Raw genomic sequence first — 13,401 nt, forward strand, 5'->3', positions numbered from 1 at the left:
GGCCAATACTATAATGGGGTTCAAAAGGGAGCTATATAGGTCCATCAATGGCTATTAGCGGGGAATAGTGTCCCTAGCTTCTGTTTGCCAGAGGCTGGGATTGGGTGACAGGGCATGGATCACTTGATGATTACCTGTCTGTTCATTCATAGATATTAAGGTCAGAAGGGACCATTATGATCATCTAGTCTGACCTCCTGCACAATGCAAGCCACTGAATCTCACCCACCCATCCTGCAATAAACCTCTCACCTATGTCTGAGCTACTGAACTCCTCAAATCATGGTTTAAAGACTTCAAAGTGCAGAGAATCCTCCAGCAAGTTACCCGTGCCCCATGCTGCAGACGAAGGCAAAAAACCCCCAGGGCCTCTTCCAATCTGCCCCAGAGGAAAATTCCTTCCTGACACCAAATATGGTGATCAGCTGAACCCTGAGCATGTGAGCAAGATTCACCAGCCAGATACCCAGGAAAGAATTCTCTGTAGTAACTCAGATCCCACCTCATCTAACATTCCATCACAGGCCATTGGGCCTATTTACCATGAATAGTTAAAGATCAATTAATTACCAAAATCATGTTATCCCATCTTACCTTCTCCTCCATAAATTTATCGAGTTTAATCTTGAAGCCAGATAGATCTTTTGCCCCCACTGCTTCCCTTGGAAGGCTATTCCAAAACTTCAAGCCTCTGATGGTTAGAAACCTTCGTCTAATTTCAAGTCTAAACTTCCCAATGACCAGTTTATATCCATTTGTTCTTGTGTCCACATTGGTACTGAGCTTAAATAATTCCTCCCCCTCTCTGGTGTTTATCCCTCTGATATATTTATAGAGAGCAATCATATCTCCTCTCAGCCTTCTTTTGGTTAGGCTAAACAAGCCAAGCTCCTTGAGTCTCCTTTCATAAGGCAAGTTTTCCATTCTTCAGGTCAACCCAGTACCCCTTCTCTGTACCTGTTCCAGTTTGAATTCATCCTTCTTAAACATGGGAGACCAGAACTGCACACAATGTTCCAGATGAAATCTCACCAGTGCCTTGTATAACAGTACCAACACCTCCTTATCTCTACCGGAAATACCTCGCCTGATGCATCCCAAGACCGCATTAGCTTTTTCCACGGCCACATCACATTGGCAGCTGATAGTCATCCTGTGGTCAACCAATACTCCAAGGTCCTTCTCCTCCTCCGTTACTTCTAATTGATACGTCCCCAGTTTGTAACTAAAATTCTTGTTATTAATCCCTAAATGCATGACCTTACACTTCTCACTGTTAAATTTCATCCTATTACTGTTACTCCAGTTTACAAGGTCATCCAGATCCTCCTGTATGATATCCCAGTCCTTCTCTAAATTGGCAATACCTCTCAGCTTTGTATCATCCGCAAACTTTATTAGCACACTCCCACTTTTTGTGCCGAGGTCAGTAATAAAAAGATTAAATAAGATTGGTCCCAAAACTGATCCCTGAGGAATTCCACTAGTAACCTCCCTCCAGCCTAACAGCTCACCTTTCAGTATGACCCCCTGTAGTCTCCCCTTTAACCAATTCCTTATCCACCTTTCAATTTTCATATTGATCCCCATCTTTTCCAATTTAACTAATAATTCCCCATGTGGCACCGTATCAAACACCTTACTGAAATCTAGGTAAATTAGATCCACTGCATTTCCTTTGTCTAAAAAATATCTGTTACTTTCTCAAAGAAGGAGATCAGGTTGGTTTGGCACGAGCTACCTTTTGTAAAACCATGTTGTATTTTGTCCCATTTTCCATTGACCTCAATGTCCTTAACTACTTTCTCCTTCAAAATTTTTTCTAAGACCTTTCATACTATAGATGTCAAACTAACAGGCCTGTAGTTACCCGGATCACTTTTTTTTCCTTTCTTAAAAACGGGATCTATGTTAGCAATTCTCCAGTCATACGGTACAATCCCCGAGTTTACAGATTCATTAAAAATTCTTGCTAATGGGCTGGCAATTTCATGTGCCAATTGCTTTAATATTATTGGATGAAGATTATCTCCCCCCCCCCCGATTTAGTCCCATTAAGCTGTTCGAGTTTCGCTTCTACCTCAGATATGGGAATATCTACCTCCATATCCTCATTCCCGTTTGTCATGCTACCATTATCCCCAAGATCCTCATTAAAGAATGAGGCAAACTATTTGTTTAGATATTGGGTCATGCCGAGATGATCCTTAACCTCCACTCCATCCTCAGTGTTTAGCAGTCCCACTTCTTTCTTTGTTTTCTTCTTATTTATATGGCTATAGAACCTTTTACTATTGGTTTTAATTCCCTTTGCAAGGTCCAACTCTACATGACTTTTAGCCTCTCTCACTTTATCCCTACATGTTCTGACCTCAATAAGGTAGCTTTCCTTCCTGATCCCTCCCATCTTCCACTCCCTGTATGCTTTCTGCTTTTTCTTAATCACCCCTCTGAGATGCTTGCTCATCCAGCTTGGTCTACAACTTCTGCCTATGAATTTTTTCCCCTTACTTGGGATGCAGGCTTCCGATAGCTTCTGCAGCTTTGACTTGAAGTAATCCCAGACCTCCTCCGCCTTTAGGTCCATAAGTTCTTCAGTCCAATCCACTTCCCTAACTAATTTCCTTAATTTTTAAATGTCAGCCCTTTTGAAATCAAAAACCCTTGTCGCAGATTTATTTTTGTTTATCCTTCCGTTCAGTTTGAACTGAATTAGCTCATGATCACTTGAACCAAGGTTGTCCCCTACAACCATTTCTTCTGTGAGGTCCTCACTACTCACCAAAACCAAATCTAAAATGGCATCCCCTCTTGTCGATTCAGCAACTACTGAAGGAATCCATCAGCTATTGCATCTAGGAAAATCTGAGCCCTATTATTATTACTAGCACTTGTCCACCAGTCTGTATCTGGGAAGTTAAAGTCTCCCATGATCACGCAGTTTCCATTAGTATTTACTTCATTAAAGACATTGAAGAGGGCTCTATCCATATCCAAATTAGATCCTGGCAGTCCATAGCACACCCCAAGCACTATCACGGGGGGGATCTAGTAGTTTTCTTCCCCAATGTGATTTTTGCCCAGACAGACTCTGTCTTATCCATTCCATCGCTTCTTATTTCTTTACATTCTACCTCATCATTGATATACAATGCTACTCCACCACCTTTACCTTTATTTCTGTCTTTCCTAAACAGCACACACCCTTCAATACCTGTACTCAAATCATGACTACTATTCCACCATGTTTCTGTTAACCCTATAATATCTGGTTTCATTTCCTGCACCAGTAATTCTAGTTCCTCCATTTTGTTACCTAGGCTCCTCGCAGCGATGTACAAACATCTTAATTTTTGCTGTTTCGCTTCGCTTCGCTCACATTCTTTACCCGATTAGGCATGGACATTCTACAGCCAGCATGACCTATTAGACTGGTATCCACACTGCCCTTCCTCCTTATGTCCATTCTCCTACCCACAGCTGTATCCTTTCTTACTTCGTTTTCTTCCCTCTCAATGCTAAAATCCGGCATGGAGTTTACCTGGACATCTCCCAACCATCTCCCCAAAATTCCTCGTTTAAAGCTCTCTTAATCAGTTGTGCCAGCCTCCATCCTAGAAGTCTATTTCCTTCCCTACTCAGATGAAGCCCATCCCGAGAGAACTGTCCTCTGTCCATGAATGCCTCCCAGTGGCCATACATCCCAAAGCCCTCCTTATAGCACCACTGCCTGAGCCATCTGTTGATCGTCAAATTCTTGTCACACCTTTGTTGCCCTTCTCTAGGAATGGGCAGAATCCCACTAAAGATCACCTGAGCCTCGACTTCCTTAAGTGTCTTCCCCAGCCTGGCATAGTCTCCCTTGATATGTTCCAGCGAAAATCTACCGGTATCATTTGTTCCCACATGAAGGACGATCAGTGGATTCTTTCCCGCTCCCTTTAGGATCCTCTTCAACCTCAGGTCCACATCCCATATCTTAGCACCTGGTAGACAGCACAGCCTTCTGTTCTCTGGATCAGCTCTGGTTACAGGCCTGTCTATTCTTCTCAGTGAGAAGTCCCCGATCACACTGAACTGCCTTTTCCTGGTGATGGTGCGATTCTCCGGTCTATCCCCTGTTCCCTCTGGCTGCAAGTTCTTTCCATTCCTATTCTCCCTTGTAATCCTCTTCAACCCTCCTGTGGCTCATATTTGGTGTAGTCTCCATTGACTCTTCCCCTTTTCCTATATGACAAGCCGCTCTTCTGTTCTTCCTTGCCCTTCCACCTTCAATGACCACCTGCTGAGCCCCTTCTTCACTTTCCAACTCTGTAAACCTCTTCTTGAGCTCTATTTCTCCTTCACTAGCCCATCTTTTCCTCTGCCTGGTTCTCTTAGTCACATGCTTCCACTGTCTATTTTCTTCACCCAGCAACCTCCCCTCAGAGTTCTTTGGTCCTGCTTCCATCTGCAAGACTGAGCTTTTCCCTTCAGTCGCCTCATGTCTTTGCTCCATAATCTGCTCAAACCCGCTTCTAAAATCAACCAGACTTTCCACCTGTATCTCCAATCCTCAGATCTTTTCTTCCATCAGCTCTATCAGGTGGCACTTCATGCAGACAAAACTCTTTTCAGGTACCCCCTCCAGGATCATGTACATACCGCAGCTTCCACAACCAGTCATCTTCATTGTGTCTTCCACTACTTCGGTCACTCCCACTGCTGCCTCTGTACCTGTCATAGCCTTCCCACCTAAATCCTGTTAATCTGGGAAACACAAACCAAACCAAAACACTACCACCTACAAATACCTTCTCCTCTAACAGAACTCCCACCCAAACTCCCCTGTTTACAACTCTGTTTGCTGGCTCCTGTGCCGCTGCAGCTATCGGATTCCCTTTGGGACACCTGCCATTGGCCACTGTCAGAGGACAGGATACTGGGCTTGATGGACCTTTGGTCTGACCCAGTATGGCCATTCTTATGTTCTTAAGAGAAGACCCAATTATTAGAGTAAGCTCAGCCAACTGCCCCACATGCTGATGCCAACCCAAAGAATCAATGTATGATAATGCACATACAAACAGTCACTGTCCTTATAATAGCCATTACTATTGCCAAAGCATTTTATTAGTAGACTCGGGTCTTTGTATATTTAATTTACTTGGACCAAGTTTTTCAAAAAAAGGTTCTACATTTAAGCTCCTCAGTAAGGCCTGATCCAAAGCCCAATAAACTCAACTGGAGTCTTTCTACTGAATTCAGTGAACTCTGGATCAGTCTCAATGGGTTTGTCTGCACTGTATTGTTAACCTGGGCTTACAATTGCTGGATCCGGCATCTGACAGCTGTGCTAAGATGTCCATACTTCACCAAATAGACTGACAGAGGTCTACAGCCTGAGCTGCACCACACTATACAGTGACGGGGCTTGGACTCAAGTCACAGCACGTCTGCCCAATGTTCAGAAGACTCAAGTGGAAATAAAATTTTTGGAAGTTAGCCCTGTTGGGCCCTGATCTTGCAAAAGACTTAGAGTCAATGGGACTTCTCACAATACATTAAGTTAAGCCTGTGCTTACGTCTTTGCAGGATCAGGGCTTTATTTAAGAAGCTAACTTTAGACACCCATTTAAAAAAAAAACAAAACTTAGTCTTGGTTTCTTAAAAAGCAAAACTTCCATGGTTATATATTTTAACTATTATCTACTTGATCAATCAGATCCACCAAATACATAATTATGCTTTTTATTTTTTAAAAAGCATATTTCTAGCTCTGGACATGTGTGATTATACAAACACTATTTTCATATGGGGATACAAGGATTTATGATGCGGATGTAAATATTTGCTCCAAACTTGGAACTTATTATTCCTCCAGGCATCATTTTCTCCTTTATAAATATGAATGTTACAGGAAGACAAAGGAAAGGTGTTGTCTGGATTCAGATACTTTCTTCCATTTAAAAGCCTACAGTTCTTAAATATTAGGGTTTGTAAGGAGTTGATTTGCAATACACACACCAAAAATTACGGCACCAGTATACGGTCTAGCATCCTCTTGATGTAACTGTAGTAGATTCACATCACAAGGACACTACATGCCACATTCTCTCCTACATTCAGGCCACTTCACATTGTACTACTGGCACAAAGCAACTTTAAAACTAGCAGAGCCAGCCACAATGGGATCAGACCACTGTGTGGGAATCCTCTGGTGAGACAGTGCATAATGAAGAGCATAATGGCCCTGAGCCTACCCCCATCTCCACAGTCAGGGTAAGAGGCATGACAAGGGGAATTAGGTGTGTCTGCACCCAGTGATCCAAGGTTGCCACTCAGGGCCATTGGCAAACAGCGTAATTTAGAGCAGCCAGGGGCCCACCCTTGTGCTCAGCAGCTCTGAATTATGGGAGAACAAAGACAGCTTAAATTAAGACACCTTTGCATGCCTCCCAAGCTGCTCTGCTCCCCCTTTTGGCTGCAGTCAACGACTATTCTTATGCTATTTGTGTGAACTGAAAATGAGATACTAGTTGATTTAGACACCACACCAAAAATAATCACAGAAATGTAGGACTGGAAGAGACCTTGATAGGTGATCCAGTCCAGTTCCCTGCACCGAGGCAAGACTAAATATTATCTAAACCAGTGATTCTCAAACTTATTTGATCGGGCCCCCTTTCTTTGTACTGTAGTTGTTTACACCCCTTCCCTCCCCCCAAGTACGTATACCACCACCCAGCTCTCAAGACAGAGCATAGAGAAGTGTCTGCTGGCCGGGCGCCCAGCTCTGAAGGCAGGGATGTGCCAGCAGCAGCTCATAAGTAAGGGAGGCAATGTGAAAAGTGATATTTGTCAATATCAATTTTCACAGCAGACTTAGTGCCCCATTGTCACCCTTGCTTCTGAGCTGCTGCTGCCACCCTGGAGGTGACAGCCAGAGCCCTGCCACCTCCAGGTGAGGGATTGGGAGGGGGCGGGGTGAGAGGAGAGCCCGAGCCTGGGTGTCGGGCTCCAGCTGTCAGCCCCTGGGCGGCAAGGCTCTGGCTAGCCTCTTCATCCCCACCTCCTGGTTACGCATGACCCTTCTGCATAAGTCCCTGCCACCCAGGGCTGATAGCCAGAACTCTTAAATAAATAAATAAAAAGCATAGAGCTCACACCTCCCTTGGAAGGCCTGCCCCATAGTTTGAGAACCGCTCATCTAGACCAGGGACAGGCAAACTTTTTGGCCTACCGGCCACATCTAAGTATTGTACAGTGGGCCATGAATGCTCACAAAATTGGGGGTTGGGGTGTGTGAGAGGGTAAGGACTCTGGGGTGGGGTCAGAAATGAGGAGTTCAGGATGTGGGAGGGGGCTCCGGACTGGGGCAGGGGGTGAGGGATCCGGCTAGGGTTGGGGTGCAGGAAGGTGCTCTGGACGGGGACTGAGGGATTTGGAGAGCAGGAGGGGGATCAGGGCTCGGGCAGGGGCGCAGGATGGATTCAGGGGTGCAGGCTCCGGGTAGCGCTTACCTCAAGCGGCTCCCGGAAGCAGCGGCATGTCCCCTCTCTGGCTCTTGTGCAGAGGCGCAGCCAGGCAGCTCTGCACATTGCCCAGTCGACAGGCGCCACCTCTGCATCTCCCACTGTCTGCAGTTCCTGGCCAATGGGAGCTGCAGAGCCAGTGCTTGGGGCAGCGTACAGAGCCCCCCGGCTGCCCCTATGCGTAGGATCCAGAGGACAGGACGCTGCTTCTGGGAGCCACGTGGAGCCATGGCACACATGGAGCAGGACGAGCCCTGGACCCTGCTCCCCAGCAGGAACTCGAGGGCCGGATTAAAACGTCTGAAGGGCCAGATGTGGTCCCCAGGACATAGTTTGCCCACCCCTGATCTAGACCATCCTTGATAGGTGTTTGTCTAACGTGTTCTTAAAAAACTCTAACAACAGAGATTCCACAACTTCCCGAGGTAATTTGTTCCAGTGCTTAACTACCCTTACAGTTAGGAAGCTTTTCCTACTATCTAACCTGAAACTGCCTTGCTGCAATTTAAGCCCATTGCTTCTTGTCCTACCCTCAGTGGTTAAGGAGAACAATTTAACACCCTCCTCTTAAAAGCAACCTTTTACGTACTTGAAGACTGTCATCATGTCCCCCCTCAGTCTTCTCTTCTCCAGAAGAAACAAACCCATTTTTTCCGCAGCTTCCTTCAGAGGTCATGTTTTCTAGACCTTTAATCATTTTCGTTGCTCTCCTTTGGACTTTCTCCAATTTGTCTACATCTTTTCTGAAGTGTGGTGTCCAGAACTGGACACAGTACTCCAGCTGAAGCCTTATTGGGGCTGAGTAGAGCAGAATTACTACTTCTCGTGTCTTGCTTACAATACTCCTGCTAACACATCCCAGAATGATATTTGCTTTTTTAGCAACAGTATTACATTGTTGACTCTCATTTAGTTTGTGATCCATTTTAACCCCCAGATCCTTTTCTGCAGTACTCCTTCCACGGCAGTCATTTCCCATTTTGTATTTGGGCATTTGATTAGTACTTTGCATTGTCCTTATTGAATTTCATCCCATTTATTTCAGACTATTTCTCCAGTTTGTCAAGATCATTTTGAATTCTAATTCTGTCCTCCAAAGCGCTTGCAATCGCTCCCGATTTGGTATCATCTGCAAATTTTCTAAGAGTATTTTCTATACCATTATGAATCATTTATGAAGATATTGAATAGAACCAGACCCAGACAGATCCCTACAGCAATGGTTCTCAAACAGGGGTACATGTACCTCTGGGGATACTCAGAGGTCTTCTCAACTCATCTAGTTATTTGTCTAATTTTACAACAGGCCACATAAAAGCGCTAGCAAAGTCAGTTAAAACTAAAATTTAATAGTGACAATGACTTAATTTATACTGCTCTATATACACACTGAAATGTAAGTACAATATTTATATTCCAATTGATTTATTTTATAATTATATGGTCAAAATGAGAAAGTAAGCAATTTTGCAGTACTACTGCGCTGTGACACTTCTGTATTTTTATGTCTGATTTTGTAAGCAAGTAGTTTTTAAATTAGGTGAAACTTGGGGATACGCAAGACAAATCAGACTCTTGAAAGGAGGTACAGTAGTCTGGAAAGGTTAAGAGCCACCGCTCTACGGGACCCCCACTTGATATGCCCTTCCAGCTTGACTGGGAACTATAGATAACTACTCTCAGAGTATAGTTTTCCAACCATTTATGCACCCACCTTATAATAGGTTCGTCTAGTCTATATTTCCCTAGTTTATGAGAAGATCATATGAGACAGTATCAAAAACCTTACTAAAGTTGAGATATCTCACATCTACTGCTTCCCCCCATGCACAAGGCTTGTTATCCTGCCAAAGAAAGCTATTAAGTTGGTTTGACATGATTTGTTCTTGACAAATTCATGCTGACTGTTAGTTATCTTCTAGGTTTTTACAAACTGATTATTTACTCCTGTCTTTCTGAATACCAAAGTTAAGCTGACAGGTCTACAATTCCCTGGGTTGTCCTTATTCCCCTTTTTATAAAAGGGCAAATATAGTACCCTTTCCCAGTCCTCTGGGATCTCTCCTGTCCTCCATAAGCTCTCAAAGATAATCGCTAATGGTTTAGAGATCTCTTCAGCCAGTTCCTTAAGAATTCTAGGATGTATTTTAATCAGGCCCTACTTACTTAAAGACATCCAATTTGCTTAAGTAATTCTTAATTTGTTCTTTCCCTATTGTAGCCTCAGATCCTACTACATTTACACTGATGTTCATTATGTCAGTTGTCCAATCACTGCTAACCTTTTTGGTGAAAACAAAAAAAGGCATTCAACCCTTAGTCACTGCTGCATTTTCTGTTATTGTCTTTTCCTCCTTATTGATTAATGGACCTACCCGTCCTTGGTCTTCTTCTTGCCTCTAATATATTTGTAAAATGTTTTCGGCATTTATGCCCCAAGCTAGTTTAATCTCATTGTGTGTCTTGGCCTTTCTAATTTTGTCCCGACGTGCTCGTGTCGTTTTTATGTATTATGCCAAAGATATAAAATGTCAATTTGAATGAAAAATATTAAAGTGCAGAGAACAATGACAAAGAATTCCAAGAAGATCAGTAAATAACAATTTTTAAGGCAAAGCAACCTGATACCAAAAAGAAAATTAGATAGTAATGCCAGGAGATGATAAGGTCAGCAATACAAAGTATAACATGCTATCTCAACACGGTTTACATCAGCAAAAGAATGACAGGATTTAGCAGCAAGAGATGATGGACAGACTTCTTTTGTTTAGTCTCCTAACCATCACTGCTTAACTATCATCATCTGCTTTCCGACCTCATGCCTCAGCCTTAAGGGGATGTTGTCTGGTGGTGTATTTTTTAACAAACATTTTACCTGTTGGACAAACATTAAAAGTAATTTACTTTTCTACTAGACGTGCTTTTATTTTTGTCTAGATCTCTCAGTGTAGCATTGAAAGCAGACTAGTCAATTTTAATTTTATTTCTTTTCAGTCAATTCAATTGCAGGCTCATGCTGTAGCATCTGAGTTTCAGAAGGTACTGAGAAATCTTTGTTAGTTTTCAAACATTATCTATAGGAACACTCATTATCTATAGGAACATTATCTACAGAACACTGCTAGAGTTTTTCAGTTTTGTAAAACACAATGCATAGCAGCTTTGTAAAGCACAATGGTACTTGATAAGTAGTTAGACGGGCAGAAAGAATCTTTACTTATAAAGCACAATTTCAGTTTAGCATCTATCAGGCAAACTCCATCCCAAATTACTTTGCAGAGCTAAATAATATATTTACAGAGATAACAAAATTAAAGTAGAGGGAGAGAAAAATTAGGAGATAGAGGCCTGAGGAAAAAGATGGCATGAGGTAGGCTGAGACAAGGAGGTACAAGAAAGCTAACACATAACTAAATCTGATCCTCTAGGCGTAAGAAAGTAATTCTACCAGTTCCATACCACTTCCTTTTGTCACCTATGTTACAAGACATCCTCAGTATACTGTAGGGAAACAGACAAGTGATGCCAATGGCCTAGACTGACCCCACAAGCCCCTTCCAGCTCTGCTCACTTATTAGTCAGATCTCTCTCTCCTTGTAGGCAGTGTTGTTCTAGCCCTGTTGGTCCCAGGATGTTAGAAAAACAAGGTGGGCAATATATTTTATTGGACCAACAGAAGAACTCTGTGTAGCTCCAAAGCTTGTCTCTTCCACCAACAGAAGTTGAGCCCATTAAAGATATTAGCTCAACCACCTTGTCCCTCTCTACATCCCTCTAGTTAGTTTCATTACAAAAGGAGGGGCTGGAGTTTACAGCCCTGACTCTTTAGGGATGAAGGGCCAAGTCCTGTAGCGCCCAAGTAGGCTAAGCTCCCTGGGATGTGATCGCCCCCCCCAGCTCCAGAGGTCTCCTGCCAAGCGGACGGTTCCCCGTGGGCGTGGGCAGCACGCGTGGATGCCAGGATGCCCCCCGAGGCGCCGGGGCAGGCGGCGCAGGGGGCAGAGCGGAGGCGGCGGCCGGGGACCCGACTCACCTATTCGGCTGAAACTCTCCGACAAAGTTCTCCGCAACTTTTTCATCCTGCTGCTTTTCTCGGCGGACTGCGCGTCCAGCATGGCACAGCTCGGCGGCGCCGGCCCAGCGCGGGGGGAGGGAGGAGCCCGATCGCCCGCCGCCCCCCGGCTCCCCTCGCCGCGGGACCCCCTTCTCCCCCGCCGCCGCCGCTCACACCGCCGGGGAGGGAGCGCGCCGCGGTGCCCAGGGCAGGCTCATCGCCTCCCGTCGGGGCTCCGGAGCCAGCCCGGGCGGGGCGGGGCGGGGCGCGGGCGGGGAGGGCAGCTCGGAGCGGCGGGGGTGCCCCGAGGCGCGCGGGAGAAGGGGGCAGCCCTGCCCGGGTGCCGCCGGCTGCTCGGACCCGCCCCGGTTAGCGCAGCAGCAGCAGCGGCCGCGTCCCCGCCAGCTCCGAGCCGGGCGGCAACTCCAGCAGCCTCCGCTGCGCCGCCCTCCCCTCCCCTCCCCGGCCTGCCCGCGCTCCCGCCCCCGCCCCGGCCCGGCGCGCCTCGCTGATTGGCCGAGGGAGCCCGGCCGGGAGAGCGCGGTGGCGGTGGCCTTCGGGGGCGAGGGCTGGCCGGCAGGGGCGGGGCTGCATACGGGGGGCTGGGGACCAGGCTGCTGGGTGCGGGGGGGTTGGTGGGAAAGGCGGCGTGGGGGGGGAGGGAGGTTCAGGCTGTTACGGGGTCCGGGGGGCGCGTTGGTGGGACCAGGCTGATGGATGCGGGGCCTGGGGTTCAGGCTGCTGGGTCCGGAGGGGGGGTTGGTGGGACCGGGCTGCTGGGTGTGGGGGAGGGGATTTGGTGGGACAGGCTGCGGGCTGCTGGGACCAGGGGGTTGGGATCGGTGGGTCCAGGCCGCTGGAGTCATTGTGGACAGTTCTCTGAACTCATAGAATCATAGAAGGTTAGGGTTGGAAGGGACCCCAGGAGGTCATCTAGTCCAACCCCCTGCTTGAAGCAGGACCAATCCCCAATTTTTGCCCCAGATCCCTAAATGGCCCCCTCAAGGATTGAACTCACAACCCTGGGTTTAGCAGGCCAATGCTCAAACCACTGAGCTATCCCTCCCCCCCAGTCCACTCAATGTGCAGCGGCAGTCAAAAAGAGCGAACAGAATGTTGGGCATCATCAAGGAAGGGATAGATAATAGGACAGAAAATATCATATTGCCGCTATATAAATCCATGGTACGCCCCCATCTTGAGTACTGCGTGCAGATGTGGTCAGCCCATCTCAAAAAAGATATATTGGAATTGGAAAAGGTTCAGAAAAGGGCAACAAAAATGATTAGGGGTATGGAACAGCTTCCGTATGAGGCAAGATTAATAAGACTGGGACTTTTCAGCTTGGAAAAGAGGCGACTAAGGGGGGATATGATAGAGATCTATAAAACCATGAGTGGTGTAGAGCAGTGGTTCTCAAAGCCTGTCCACCGCTTGTGCAGGGAAAGCCCCTGCCGGGCCGGACTGGTTTGTTTACCTGCCGCATCCGCAGTTTCGTCCGATTGCAGCTCCCACTGGCCGCGGTTCGCCGCTCCAGGCCAATAGGAAGCGGAAGCGGCGTGGGCCAAGGGTCGTGCTGGCCGCCCTTCCCGCAGCTCCCATTGGCCTGGAGCCACGATTGGCTGAACATGCGGACACGGCAGGTAAACAAACCGGCCTGGCCCGACAGGGGCTTTCCCTCCACAAGCAGTGGACCGGCTTTTAGAATCACTGGTGCAGAGACAGTAAATAAAGAAGTGTTATTTACTCCTTCTCGTAATACAAGAAAAAGGGGCCACCAAATGAAATTAATAGGTAGCAGGTTTAAAACAAACAGAAGAAAATATTTTTTCA

At 46.4% G+C, this 13,401-nt stretch overlaps 1 protein-coding gene across 1 annotated transcript in view; it reads right to left on the reverse strand.

Annotated features, from left to right (window-relative positions):
* CDK14 (cyclin dependent kinase 14) overlaps positions 1 to 12,002 on the reverse strand; it is a 505,344-nt gene extending 493,342 nt beyond the window's left edge. The window contains exon 1 of the mRNA XM_084618492.1: positions 11,548 to 12,002. Coding sequence (XP_084474618.1) covers positions 11,548 to 11,629 — 82 coding nt within the window. The 5' untranslated portion in view covers positions 11,630 to 12,002. The remainder of the gene's footprint in view (positions 1 to 11,547) is intronic.
* Positions 12,003 to 13,401: the final 1,399 nt, after the last annotated feature.

The sequence above is a fragment of the Lepidochelys olivacea genome (genome assembly GCF_965140295.1).
Source record: "Lepidochelys olivacea isolate rLepOli2 genome assembly, chromosome: 2".
Taxonomy (NCBI): Eukaryota; Metazoa; Chordata; order Testudines; family Cheloniidae; genus Lepidochelys; species Lepidochelys olivacea.